This window comes from Canis lupus, chromosome 4, assembly GCF_048164855.1.
Source record: "Canis lupus baileyi chromosome 4, mCanLup2.hap1, whole genome shotgun sequence".
Taxonomy (NCBI): domain Eukaryota; kingdom Metazoa; phylum Chordata; class Mammalia; order Carnivora; family Canidae; genus Canis; species Canis lupus.
In genome coordinates, this window is record NC_132841.1 from 36,332,145 (window position 1) to 36,346,740 (window position 14,596).

At 41.5% G+C, this 14,596-nt stretch overlaps 1 protein-coding gene across 1 annotated transcript in view; it reads right to left on the minus strand.

The window, feature by feature from the left end:
- Positions 1–14,596, minus strand: part of MCC (MCC regulator of WNT signaling pathway) — a 447,338-nt gene that overhangs the window by 318,347 nt on the left and 114,395 nt on the right. Inside the window, 2 exon segments of the mRNA XM_072823923.1 lie at positions 11,849–11,907; positions 11,910–12,059. Coding sequence (XP_072680024.1) covers positions 11,849–11,907; positions 11,910–12,059 — 209 coding nt within the window.

The following is a 14,596-nucleotide window of genomic DNA, read 5'->3' on the forward strand; positions in this document are numbered from 1 at the left end:
ATATATATATACATACACACTTACTGGGGTATGTGTCTGAATTTGTGAGATCTATAGCAGTTGTGTTCATACATACATACATCTATATCTATATTTTTTTATGAGCACTATGTCTGAGAAAGGATTTTTTTTTAAGATTTTTATTTATTTCTCAGAGAGAGTGAGAGAGCACAAGCAGGGGGAGTGGCAGAAAGAGGCAGAGGTAGAAGCAGAGTCCCTGCCAGAAGCCTGATGTGGGATTCGATCCCATCCATCGAATGTAGAAAGGAATGTAGATGACATAAGAACAACAACCCAGCACCACAAGCAGAACAGAGAAGAGTGACCCAGAGCCTAGTAGCAAAGATCCTTTTTTTTTTTTTTTTAATTTTTATTTATTTATGATAGTCACACACAGAGAGAGAGAGAGAGAGAGAGGCAGAGACATAAGCAGAGGGAGAAGCAGGCTCCATGCACCGGGAGCCCGACATGGGATTCGATCCCGGGTCTCCAGGATCGCGCCCTGGGCCAAAGGCAGGCGCCAAACCGCTGCGCCACCCAGGGATCCCGTAGCAAAGATCCTAAGGAACAGACACAAGGGTCCCTCCTTTCCCACCAACAGCTATTCCTTCTCTTGCCAGTGGAGAGAGAAATCCCCTAGTCAGGGCAGGGGCACAGTGGGGTGTCAGGAAAGCCACTCTCTAGTCCTGGTTCTACTACTTCTATGTGACAGACATTAAGAGGATTTTTTTTTTTTTTTTAATCTGGGCCTCCACATCTCACACATTTTTTAAATGGAGAGGTTAGATAAAGGTAGGAATTATTACCCATTTGGATCATCTGGTAATTCCAAATGAATTCTACATATAAGGTTACTCAGCATAATTTCTTTTCTTTTTTTTTAAGATTTTAATTTATTTATTCATGAGACACACAGAGAGGCAGAGACACAGGCAGAGGGAAAAGTAGGCTCCCTGCAAGGAGCCCAATGCAAGACTCCATCCTTAGGACCCCAGGATCATGACCTGAGCTAAAGGCCAATGCTTAACCACTGAGCCACCCAGGTGCCCCTCAACATAATTTTTTTTAAATTTTTTTTTATTTATTTATGATAGGCACACAGTGAGAGAGAGAGAGGCAGAGACACAGGCAGAGGGAGAAGCAGGCTCCATGCACCGGGAGCCCGATGTGGGATTCGATCCCGGGTCTCCAGGATCGCGCCCTGGGCCAAAGGCAGGCGCCAAACCTGGGATCCCCCTCAACATAATTTTTAACAACAACATCTTTGAGACAGCTCCAAGCTCATAAAAGTGCTTAGTATCTCAAAATCTTGAAATCTTCTTGAGAGATGTCCTTTCTTCAAGATGTTTTTGTTTCCAAATTCCACCCCAAACTTATCCACTTATAAGTTACTCTCAAGGCTTATTTCTGATAATTAGATGAGGAAAACAGCAATAACAACCATGAGTATTTATTGAGCACCTACTTGCATGATAGTATTAAGCACTATCTATGCACTACCTCAATTTCCAGGACAATCATATGAAGAAGGTATTATTATTCCTATTTTATGACAACATAGATGCCAACAGAAGTTAAATGGCTTGCCCAATGTCAGACATACAAGCACAGTGTATGTGGGTGAAGTCCATACCCACAGTGCTAGGGAACCTCATCCATGCCAAAGTTCCTACCAGTTAATGGAAATATGGGGTAAAACAGGAACAACTGTTAATTCTTCCATGTAATTAAATTTCTTTTCCATTTATTTATTTATTTATTTATTTATTTATTTATTTAGAGATACCTACCTAACTTTGTGCCAAAAAAGTCCTTTCTTTTATGGAATGATTATGGTATTAGGTAGTAGGTAGAGTGGCTTTTAATTTTTGGCGGCATAAAATGTTGGCAGGTCTCAATTTTTTGAAATGTTACTTGTCCATGGATTTGCAATATCTGGGAGCCATTGTTCTCTAGTAGAATGAACATGTGTAATGCAGGCCTCTGTTCATTCCCAAAGATTAAAAGTTTCAAAAGGATCGTATGCCTGCCTTTTGTGCATCTTATTGATGATAATTTGTTGGTAAGAAGAGTCAGATTAATCCCTTCACAATCTGAATAAACTGAGGGGAGAAAGATGAGGATCCCTCTGGCCACCCTAGAAGTTGGTCAGTCTTTTCATTTGTGACAAAGACATGGAGGAAGCAGAGCTAAACTAAGAGCAGAGGGGGAGGGGCGCCTGGGTGGCTCAGGAGGTTAAGCATCTGCCATCAGCGCAGTTCATGATCTAGGTGTCCTGGGATACATACCTGTGTCAGGCTCCCTGCTCAGTGGGGAGTCTGCTCTGCTTGTCCCTTTCCCTCTACCCCTCTATCCCCCTCATGCTCTCTCTCTCTCTCTCAAATAAGTAAAATCTTAAAAAAAAAAAAAAAAAAAAGCAGAAGAGGAAAAGTAAGAATAAGCTCAGATTCTGCTAAATAAGAACAGAGAAACTTTCCAGAAAGAAACCACTAACTTAAACCGCTGATCCTGTATTTGCAGATTTTACGCAAATAATAGTAATAATAGCAACGCTTCAATCCTTGGAGAGCATCTTCATTTTCATAAATAAAGACCTTTGTCACATTTAAAATTCTTCCTATAAGGAGTATTGTAATTTCTTTCCTTTTTTTTTTTTAAGATTTTATTTATTTATTCATGAGAGACACAGAGAGAGAGAGAGAGAGGCAGAGACATAGGCAGAGGGAGAAGCAGGCTCCATGCAGGGAGCCCAATGTGGGACTTGATCCCAGGACCCCAGGGTCCCGACCTGGGCTGAACGCAAACGCTCAACCACTGAGCCACCCAGGCGTCCCTTTTTTTTTTTTTATTTTAATTTTTTATATTGAAGTTCAATTTGCCAACATATAGAGATTACTTAAAAAAAAAAAAAAAAAAAAAAAAAAAAACTAGCTAATGTCTTACCAGGGCAAATAAAAGGTAACATTTGAGGTTATCTTTTCTGCTGGAAAAAAAAATTATTTTGCATCTTTACCTGGACAAAAATCATTGATAAGTTACCAATCTTCTGCAAATTAATATGTAAATTTACAGAGTCTAGATCTTAGTCAATAGTGTAGTGGAGGAAAAATAATATTCCCTCTACCCTTCTTCTTTTTCTTTTTTTAGATTGTATTTCTAAGTAATCTCTACCCTCAACATGAAGCTTGAATTCGCAACCCAGAGATCAAGGGTCACAGGCTCCACTGACTGAGCCAGCCAGAGGTCCCTTCCCTCTCCCCTTCTGAGTTCTTAGTAGAGACTCCTGTAATAAACACATTAACAAGAGAAAAAAGAAACAAGTTTAGGGCAGCCCCGGTGGCGCAGCGGTTTAGTGCCGCAGCGGTTTAGTGCCGCCTGCAGCCCGGAGTGTGATCCTGGAGACCCAGGATCGAGTCCCACATGGGGCTCCTTGCATGGAGCCTGCTTCTCCCTCTGCCTGTGTCTCTGCCTCTCTCTCTTTCTCTCTCTCTTTCTTTCTCTGTGTCTCTCATGAATAAATAAATAAAATCTTAAAAAAAAAAAAAAAGAAACAAGTTTATTAACACGAACACCTCACATATACATGGGATGCCCAGGGAAAACTGAGTACCTCCCCAAGATAGCTTGGAATTCAGGATTAAATACCATCTTCATAGGGAAAGGGTAGAGGGATATAGGCCTCTCAGGGGAAAGTAAATGATTTTGGGGAAAGATTGGGTCCTTAGAAGAACAGATGGGAGAAATGGCAGTTTGTGATGAAGTCTGTCTGGGTGTGGGGACAACTTCTAGCCTTCTTTCCTGTAATGGAAGTCAATTTGCCCTAGTTGATATATCTCCTGGAAGAGGATCAATGATAGTTGATTTCCTTTTGGAGGATCTGTCTTGAGGCAGATAAAGGGAGTTCAGAGAAAGACTCTCCCTGCACTTGCTGTTTTTTCAAGTACTTAAAGCTCAAAATAATAAAAATACCAATGCATATTTGGGGGTAACATGTCCTGAACTCAGACGTTCATGTTTTGGGGTGGCATATTCTGCTACCTTTCTTTGTAAACAGTAAGCCAAACACAGCTCCATCTTCTATGGCATTAGATGACTTGTAGGGGCCTGTAATATGACTTTGAAAGGACCATCAGTAATCTTTTTTTTCCATTTTTTATAACATTTTAAGAGTTTTCATGGCCTTTAATTTTATTTATTTTTTATTTTTTTAAGATTTATTTATTTGTTTATGATAGACATAAAGAGAGAGAGAGGCAGAGACACAGGAGGAGGGAGAAGCGGGCTCCATGCTGGGAGCCCGATGTGGGACTCAATCCCGGGACTCCAGGACCACGCCCTGGGCCAAAGGCAGGCGCTAAACCGCTGAGCCACCCAGTGATACCCTGTCCTTTAATTTTAAAATATCAAGGCAGTGGATCTAAACAAGAGGGAGATATGTTAAGGATAGTGGCAACTGACAAATATAAAAAACTTCAGTATCCCATACTTGGAATGATGAAAGGGGGAGATATCAAAAGCTAGCATGAGACATGAGGAGTTGGTCAAATGTTAACCAAAAAGGTGATTCTTACCTATCTTGCCACTACTTATTTATTAACAAATAAATAAAATATTTTTAAAAATGTATATAAAATAAAGGGATGCCTGGGTGGCTCAGCAGTTGAGCCTCTGCCTTTGGCTCAGGGTGTGATTCTGGGTTGGGGGATGGAATCTGCATGGAGCCTGCTTCTACCTCTGCCTATGTCTCTGCCTCTTTCTGTGTCTCTGTGTGAATAAATAAATAAAATCTTTTAAAAAATCTATATTCCTTATTTACTGATAAATTCCTTATTTATTCACACATTTTAAAGATTTTTCTTTTTTGTTTTGTGAAAGAGCACATGTGCATGTGCCAGCGGGAGCAGGGGATGGGGAGAAGGAGAAGGAGAAAGAATCTTAAGCAGGCTCCATACCCAGGGTGTAGCCCCACATAGGGCTCGAATATCATGACCCTGAGATAATGACCTGAGCTGAAATCAAGAGCTGAATGCTCAACCAGCTGAGCCACCCAGGCATCTTAAAGATTTTCCTGTATTGACTGAAATATGTAGATTTATAGCAATCTCTAAAATAATAGAACTCTGAACTCTGCATCAAATAAAGTTCAGGAGGATATTCTGACTTTGAGGCTTAACACATTGTCCAGAATGCAAAGGCAACAAAATGGTGATGGAGCTTATAGCAATTAGAGCTTTATCTGAGAAGCAGATGGCTACACAAGGTCTACGGTAAGGGATTTACTGTAAGGGGTAGAGCTGACGTGAACATGGGAGCTGGTGGAGCAATCTGTGCAGGCTGTTGACTGTATCTCGGGTTGAGCCTGAGATACTCTAAGTCTGTCTAATCAGCATGCCAGAAGGAAAGCTGAGTGCAGAGGAGGCAAAGACAAACCAGCATACACGAGGACAACTTGAAACCCATAAGGACGGAGTGGAACCCAGTTCTGTTGTCTTATTACCATGACCAACCTCAGTGCTGTGGGTGGCCTCCAGGGGAAGTTGGCACCAGTTAGCCTGGAGCTGCACACACACCTGGCCCAGGGCAGGAGAAGCAGGAGGAGGAGACTTGGGGGATCTGGAGCTGCTACCAGCCTGATACACCAGGAGGTGAGCAGCAGATTAATAACATCCAGAGCATAAAAAAATGGGACTTCTTCACTTCGACCTCCTGGATTTTGCACAAAAGGTCTCTCATGGCTGTACAGAATCACACAGGAAAGAGAACTCTACGAAACATCTTTTCGGTTTATCTAAATTGACTCAGTACCAAGCTACAGAGATGGAACTGCCAATACCATGCACACCTAACTCAGAAGGCTATCAGCAAAGCAAGATGAGACACTTCAGGAGTTTAGTAAAAAAAAAAAAAAAGAGATGCAGTGAGAAAAATGTACTGTGTGTTCTCTGACAGGTTTTCTCTCCAAAGGTTTGTATTTCAGGGAAGAGTGTAATTGTATTAATAGTGATGTTATAGATTCTTAGTGACATGGTTAGCTGATATAAAATATAAGCTATAACTGAAGTTTTACTTTTTAGCTACAACACTGATAAATTTCTGAACAAAATAGCAATTTATCGATAAATTAGTCATACTACTTGTTTTAAGTATTCATTACCAGCTTTATTAAGTTTTACCTATAAAGACATTAATTAATTGATGTCAATTAAGAGTATACTATAAAAGAAGTCATGCACAAAATATAAAGTATTTGAATCAATACAGAAAGTTGATGAAAAGTTGAAGTCATCATTTGTCTCTTCATTTTCCGTCACTTAGAAGATCTTCATCAGTTTTTTTTATGTGCCTCTGACTTGCATTTAATTTAGAGAACTTTCCATTTCTCCTTTTGTAATTTTAAGATGCTATGATCATTATGGTTCTTGCCAAATCTGGGATTGCCATGTCAAAACCTTTGGTTAGGAGGATGTATCCTGGTTGTGGTTAAAGAAAGCTGATCTGAGAGCACCCTCTTCTGGGCATTGTTCAGAATCAAAGAACAAGAAATTCTTGTATAAATTCTTGATAAGCAGTGGGTATACTTATTACCCTTTAGGTTTTCAGAGAATTGAGTCAGTACAAATAAAATACTGGATTTTTTTTTTTTTTGAGGGGCTATAGAAGGTCTAGGATATAGGGTTGATAGAAACTTTTCAGAATCTTGAATGGTTATTTCCAAATGATTAAAGCTGAATTTCAGTAAATAAACAAAATAGGTTATATGGAGAGATAAACAGTACAGTTGACTTTGTGTTGTTTGTTATTTGAAAAGCCAGCTATCTATGCTTCATGAATTTTCCCTAACATTTCAAATGATGACATTATAAGCACAGTTGCCTCATTTTTATGTAGGTGGAGAGAGTATTGCCTGCATTCTACATCTTGCTGTTCAAGGCCAGGTTATTTTAGAATCCTTTGGACCATCAACTTTGTCCATTTTAAGATTTAATTTCATGCTTAAAGTCTTTCTGCAAAAGTGATTTACATTTTACCTGTTCTAGAAGTCTAATACGCTACCCACTGTACCACAGAGCCTGCTGTGATTTCCATTTTTAGAGGAGAAAAAAAAAAAGACAGGAGTTGTACAGATAAAATTATCAAATTTAAAAACTGACATAATGATGTGTTTGGGTGTCACAATTGGTTAAGCATCTGACTCTTGGGACACCGGGGTGGCTCAGTGGTTGAGCGTCTGCCTTATGCTCAAGGCGTGATCCTGGAGTGCCTGGATCAAGTCCCACATCAGGCTCTTTGTGTGGAGTCTGCTTCTTCCTCTGTCTGTGTCTCTGCCTCTCGGTGTTTCTCATGAAAAAATAAATAAAATTAAAAAAAAAAAAGAAGCATCTAACTCTTGGTTTCAGGTTGGGTCATAATTCAGGGTCATGAGATTGAGCCCCATGTCTGGGTCCACACTCAGCTTGGACACAGTCTTCTCTGCTTGTCCCTCTCCCTCTGCTCCTCTCCTAGCTCTCTCTCACATAAATAAATGAAATCTTAAAAAAAAAAAAAAAGGACCTAAAAACTGACATAACAATTTTGCTGCTCTGTTTATCCAACAGTCTAAGCAGCTTTTTTTTTTTCTTTAGGCTAGTGATAACATCTGGGCATTGGAAGTTGAATTAAAATTGTGAGAATCTTCTTTATGATCATAATTATTAATATAATTCACTATTAACATTTTTCTCACTGCATCTCTTTTTTTTTTTTTTTACTAAACTCCTGAAGTGTCTCATCTTGCTTTGCTGATAGCCTTCTGAGTTAGGTGTGCATGGTATTGGCAGTTCCATCTCTGTAGCTTGGTACTGAGTCAATTTAGATAAACCGAAAAGATGTTTCGTAGAGTTCTCTTTCCTGTGTGATTCTGTACAGCCATGAGAGACCTTTTGTGCAAAATCCAGGAGGTCGAAGTGAAGAAGTCCCATTTTTTTATGCTCTGGATGTTATTAATCTGCTGCTCACCTCCTGGTGTATCAGGCTGGTAGCAGCTCCAGATCCCCCAAGTCTCCTCCTCCTGCTTCTCCTGCCCTGGGCCAGGTGTGTGTGCAGCTCCAGGCTAACTGGTGCCAACTTCCCCTGGAGGCCACCCACAGCACTGAGGTTGGTCATGGTAATAAGACAACAGAACTGGGTTCCACTCCGTCCTTATGGGTTTCAAGTTGTCCTCGTGTATGCTGGTTTGTCTTTGCCTCCTCTGCACTCAGCTTTCCTTCTGGCATGCTGATTAGACAGACTTAGAGTATCTCAGGCTCAACCCGAGATACAGTCAACAGCCTGCACAGATTGCTCCACCAGCTCCCATGTTCACGTCAGCTCTACCCCTTACAGTAAATCCCTTACCGTAGACCTTGTGTAGCCATCTGCTTCTCAGATAAAGCTCTAATTGCTATAAGCTCCATCACCATTTTGTTGCCTTTGCATTCTGGACAATGTGTTAAGCCTCAAAGTCAGAATATCCTCCTGTCTTTGGTAGGAGGGGAACACAGGTATTTGGTGGTAGAAGAAAAAGGAAGGGATGCTTAGAAAGTAAAAGCTTGTATAGCAAGCTCCCAGAAGCTTCTCAATGCTAGAAATGCCTATGCCAGTTATTGATTTATTGCCTCTCATCTCCAAATTCATCCTTTCCTTGTCTTGCTTTGTGATACTGAAACTGGACCTTGCAAACACTTCTTCTTTCTTTTTAAAATATTCATTTATTTATTTTAGAGAAAGAGAGAGATCATGACCAAAGGGGCAGAGGGGAACGGAGAGAGAGAATCCCAAGCAGACTCCACACTGAGTGCAGAGCCCAACTCGGGGCTCAATCCCATGACCCTGAGATTATGATGTAAGCCAAAACCAAGAGCCAGACACTCAACTTACTGAGCCACCCGGCCATCCTTCTCCTTCTTCAATAAGGAATTCTCATCCTGGTTCTTTGGTGCTATTTTTCTTCCCTGCTTGCTCTTATGGTGGATGGAGGCCAGTAGCACAAGACAGCCAGTGTTACTCACTCATGGTATATATAGTGGCACCACTTGGGGGACTCCCCAGTGGGTTTTGGCACCATGACAGTAGGCTGCTTCCCAGTGAATTCCTCTGGCACCTTGATGGGCACCTTCCTAGTGATGTTCTCGTTGCAAATGAGTCTTGCAGAAACCCAAATGGGTGGGTAGCAAGTTGGGCCAACACTCCAGAGGACTAGTTTCCTGCTCACCAGCCCTGGCCTGTACCATCCTCTGGAACTTCTCTGCCATCCAGTGGTCCCCAGCCACTCCCTTTCAATGGGGTCTGGTGAGGAGAGGGCCCTCTTCTAAATTTGTTTCTTCCTCAGCTTTAGAGTGGCTGCTCTTACACGTGCTACTCCTGTATTCATTAAAATTTTCTTTACTCCTTATCAAGTAAGCTCCTTCTACTAGCTAATAATTTTTTATGTTAAATTTTCTCTGTGTGAATTACTGTGTGCTTTCTGTCTCCAAACTGAACACTGATAAAATGTCTTTTGCTCTTAGTAGCTATTTTTTAAAAAATAGAACTTGATTTTATTAGTTCAGGATTTGTTTTAGAAGGAACATAAATTATGTATAATGTGAGTATATGAGTGAAGAGATTGACCAGGAGTACAGTTTAGAGAGGGCACTTGCTTTCTTTGACCACCTATGTGAGGCATTCCTCAAAGTGGGCTCCATGGATCCCTGAGAACAGATCCTGAGTCCACAATTGCTGTGAAGGAAACCACCCTAAGAACAATGGTTAAAATCACAATCATTTATTATTTCTCATGTTCGATAGGAAGACTCCAAAGTCACAAGATAAATGGTGAAGATATAGGGAAGGGTAAAAAATCGGGGTGCAACAATGCACTCTACCACAGGGCCCAAGGGCATTACCTAGGGTCTGTGCCTTTAAGTAATATTTTGAAATTTTCAAACTTTTTTTGTTTTTCAGAGAGAGAGGTTGAACTCAAGAGTACATGTAGGGGTGGAGAAGGAGCAGAGGGGCAGAGGGAGAGAATCTCAAGGAGACTCTCCCTGAGCACAGAGCCCATCTCGTGGCTCAATGAGGTCCTCGATCTCACCACCCTGAGATCATGTGCCTGGAAATCAGGACTTGGATGCTTAACCAACTGAGCCAGCCAGGAACCCCATTGTTTTGAAATGTTTAATTCAGTGAGAAAATAAACACACTGTGATAATGAAGTCACAGGACTTCAGTGCCTGCATCTGTATTTATGGTCTCCTTCTCACCAAGGGATCACCTTAAGTGAGCTGTACAACTGGTGTTTGCGGGGTTATGGTTTTTTCTTTCTTTCCTTTCTTTCTTTCTTTCCTTCTTTCTTTGTGCCTCTCTCTCTCCTTTTCTTTCTTTTTATACCTATCCAATGTATTCCAATGAACAGTCATCATTATTGATTATGCATGTCAAAAGCTTTAATAAACATAAAATATATATATGAAAAGTATGCAAACTCTAAGTGTGTGCACTTCATGAATTTTAATAAAGTGAACACTTCTGCATATTACAGATTTACAGGAAAGTTGCAAAGATAGTTCTCATATACCTCACACCCTGTTTCTGGTATTATTAACATCTTACATTATTATGGTATAGTTGTCACAATTAATGAACCAATATTGACACATGATTGTTAACTAAAGCCCATAATTTACCCAGGTTTCCTTAGTCTTTTACCTAATGTCCCATCTAGGGTGCCATATTGCATTTAGTTGTCTTATCTTCTCAGGTTCCTCTGAGCTGTGATAGTTTCTCTTTCTCAGACTTTCCTTGCCTCTGGTATCCTTGACAGTTTTGAAGAGAACTGATCAGGTATTTTATAGAATGTCCTTTAGTTGGGATTTGTCTAAGAACTGTATTTTAATTATTGTTGCTATATTTCAAATTGTTAGTTCCTTCAAACACCTCACCCAAAATGTCAGAATTAGGAAGTGTACCTCAAACACAAGAAGTTTGAAAATCACTAGTCTACAACAAAGCAGACTGTAGATATATATAAGTGAAGTCGTCAAAATGTTTATTCTAGCATTCAAATTTCAGTTTCAAAAAGCAAGGAAGGTTTATCGCCCTTTCCCACAGTGGTTGTATAGCAATCTCAATTTATAAACTATCTGCGTGTCACCCAAAATGGACCAGCCCATCAGCCACACCTGCTACATTCTCCAGCTCTGACTTCAAAGGCTTCGAAGACAAGAGCTCTTCACCAAACGGTCACCCCAGTAGTGATTCATTCCAAGGTCCAAGGGAAGGTTAAAATAAACATAATGAAATGCTAAGTTGCTTCACCATTTTCAACACAAAATGTATATTTTAAAGGCAATAGAGGTTTAGTGAGTACACAGGAAAGGAAAGACTGCTCCAAGGCAATGGTCAGCAGGAAGGGAGTTGTCTGCAGAAAATACTTTTTAAAGTACAAGCAGATACAATAATCAAACTTTCAATGAAATATTTTCCTCTTTGTACCTTAAATGACTCAAATCCAAATTAGAGAACAGAAAGGATTGTAACCTATCAATTCGTAATGTCTGGTACTATATAGGAACTCTAGTCATGGAGAAGCTGATGTAGTTACTCTAGTAATTCAATCCATACAAGTTACAGACTTCATTGAAACGCCTTTTAGGAGTCCACACTGCTCCTAATGATGAGAGTGAAGCCACTGGTCACAAGTGTTCAGAGCACTTAACATTACTGGCAATGCTATAAATGGTACAGTGTTTAGCTTCATAAGAAAGACAATACCCAGTATGTCCCCTGGAGCTCAGAATTAAAATCTGTTTTGGAATGCACACAGGCCAAAAGATATATAGAAAGTACTCACCGTGTTGGCCAGCTCCAAATAGCTTCCTCCTACACAGCTGCCAAAATGCCGTGACTGAGCAGTTTGTGGAGGGCAGCAGCCTGCTGATGCAAACAGTGTCTGCTGTACTCGAGAAGCTTCTGCAAGCCCCACTGAGTCTGCAAGTCTGGGCTCTGGAGGTCCCTGGCACCTGAGTCGTACTCCCAGCTTTCCCTGGCTGCTGAGAGGGCACCTATGTCCAGGAGAGGTAGGGGAAATAAAAAGACATTTCCTTCATTAGCCTGTGGGTGGCCAATAGGCAATGATTTGGAACCCCGCAAGCCTTCCACGTGCCAGCGTGTCAGAAACATGTGGCATGCAGACTGCATGCTAAGCACTTTCTCTTTCAAACGGACACAGGGGGAGCTTGGAGATAAAAGCAGTTTTAGGCAAATCATTCAGAAATAATTATCCAATGACTATATGCCCCCCCAAAAGAACTACTTAGCAAAAAAGCATCAGAGAGCCAAGAAAAGGAAATCCAGAGCAGAGCCACATCTGTCTGTGATTTACACAGGGTTACCATATGATCAGCCTTCTTACTGTAATCCTTTTCCCCAGGTGAGGAAGTGAGAAGACAGAAAGTTAAGACATGGCACTTTATCATAATTTTCTCTTACCTGGAAGAAGCTTCAGGAAGCTAGACTGTGCTTGCCAGTTAGGTGTAGCCATGTGGCTGAGTTCTGAGGAGTAGAATGTGAATAGAAGTGACAAGCATCACTTCAAGCCCTGGTTCCTAAAACCCCCAGCGTGCGACTCTCCATGTCCTTTGCCTTCTGATCTGGTTCAAATGGGCACAGCACCCTTGGAAGCTGTGTGGCATAAACAGTGAGGCCACCGTTACAGATGGAGGATGCCTGACTTATCTCCTGCAGTAGGGCTGTCTGCCGATCCCAGGCACCCTGTTTTGAATTTATGTGATTAGGGAAGGGAAATTCCTTTGGTGTTTGAGTCACTGGATATTTTTGGTTAGTCATGAGAGCAGCTAGTATGAACTTAACTATTGGGGATCCCTGGGTGGCTCAGTGGTTTGGCGCCTGCCTTTGGCCCAGGGCGTGATCTTGGAGTCCCGGGATCAAGTCCCACGTCGGGTTCCCTGCATGGAGCCTGCTTCTGTCTCTGCCTCTCTCTCTCTCTGCTTCTCTCTCTGTCCTTCATGAATAAATAAATAAAATCTTAAAAAAAAAAAAGAACTTAACTATTACAACAGATTAAAACCTAATAAAATGCTAATAATTATAATACAATGGGAAAGTACAATGACAAAGTAGATCTGGAGAGGAGTGGGGATGTTCAGGGAAAGCTCTCTGGAAGAGAAAGCCTGCTGCTTCAGTTGTCACCTTGGGTAGAAAAATTAGTTTTTTGGCAAAGCCTTCTTCTTTGTGTTGCTCACTTCTGAACAGAAGTCCCTTGGGTGGAGCTGGCTGGTGTGTGGCCTGGGCCCAGGCCTCTGTGCCTTAGCTGCGAGGAAGACTGGGAGATCTGTTTTCCTGCTTCTACTTTGGGGAGGCAAGATGTATAAGGCAAGACCTTTCCTGCACAGGGAGAGTCTACAAAGCCCTGGGCAGCTAGAAAACATGACAAAGTCTATATACAGGCACTGTGCTAGGTATTGGGGATGAAGCAGTGAGTGTGACAAATCATAGTTCTTGCCTGTGAAATTTTCATATTGGTGGTCTTCAATACCTGACTTTTAATGGCCAAATAAAAGAGAGGGCCTCATTAATATGATGCCATTTGTGCTATGAAATAAGAACATATACAGATGATCCTATACATATAACAAACTACAAATTATGTACAGTGGGTTCTGATATGAATGTCCAATCTCCCCTTATTAGGTATTGGTGAGTTTAATCAATGCGATTAGGTAAACTATCTTTGTCTGGAACCACTTAGGATGTTTTTCCCCTGTAGCTCATGTTCCAATCTTCTTCAGTCAGTTTGACCCAACGCTCTTTCTGTTGAGTGCTGTATGGCTGGAGTGATAGGAGTGATAGGTCTTTGTATCAAAGCAGACAATCAAAGCAGTCACTATGTTTGCAACTGCTCAGAGCTTTATTTTTTTATTTTTTAAAATTTTATTTATCTATTCACGAGAGACACAGAGAGAGAGAGAGGCAGAGACACAGGGAGAGAGAGAAGCAGGCTCCATGCAGGGAGCCTGACGTGTGACTTGATCCAGGGTCTCCAGGATCACGCCCTGGGCCAAAGGTGGCGCTAAACTTCTGGGCCACCAGGGCTGCCCTAGCTTTATTTTTTTTTAATTTTTAAAGATTATTTATTTGAGAGAGGGAGAGTGCACACACACATGAGTGGGGGAGGGGTGAGAGGAAGAGAGAGAAGCAGACTCCCTTCGGAGCAGGGAGCCCAGCAAAGGACTCAATCCTAGGACCAGGAGACCATGACCAGAGCTGAAGTCAAACACTTGCCAACTGAGCCACCCAGGTGCCCCTCAAAGTTTCTTTTACTATTAAAGTCTATCAACTGTATTGCAAGGGCAATTTTGTTTTCTTACACAAAGCCTGCAAAATGCCTGCCCTCCCTCCCATTGCTACTCGGAATGATCTCTGCCAACCACCTAGCTGTCTCACATTCTCTGCCTTGGCCCAGCAACACGTGGCAAGAAGACAGACTGAGGTCGGAGTTGAAAATGCATTGAATCACGGAAGGCTTCTTCTCTCCTATGGAAGACACGCAAGCAGAGGGTTGGGCCCTTGCCTTCATGTT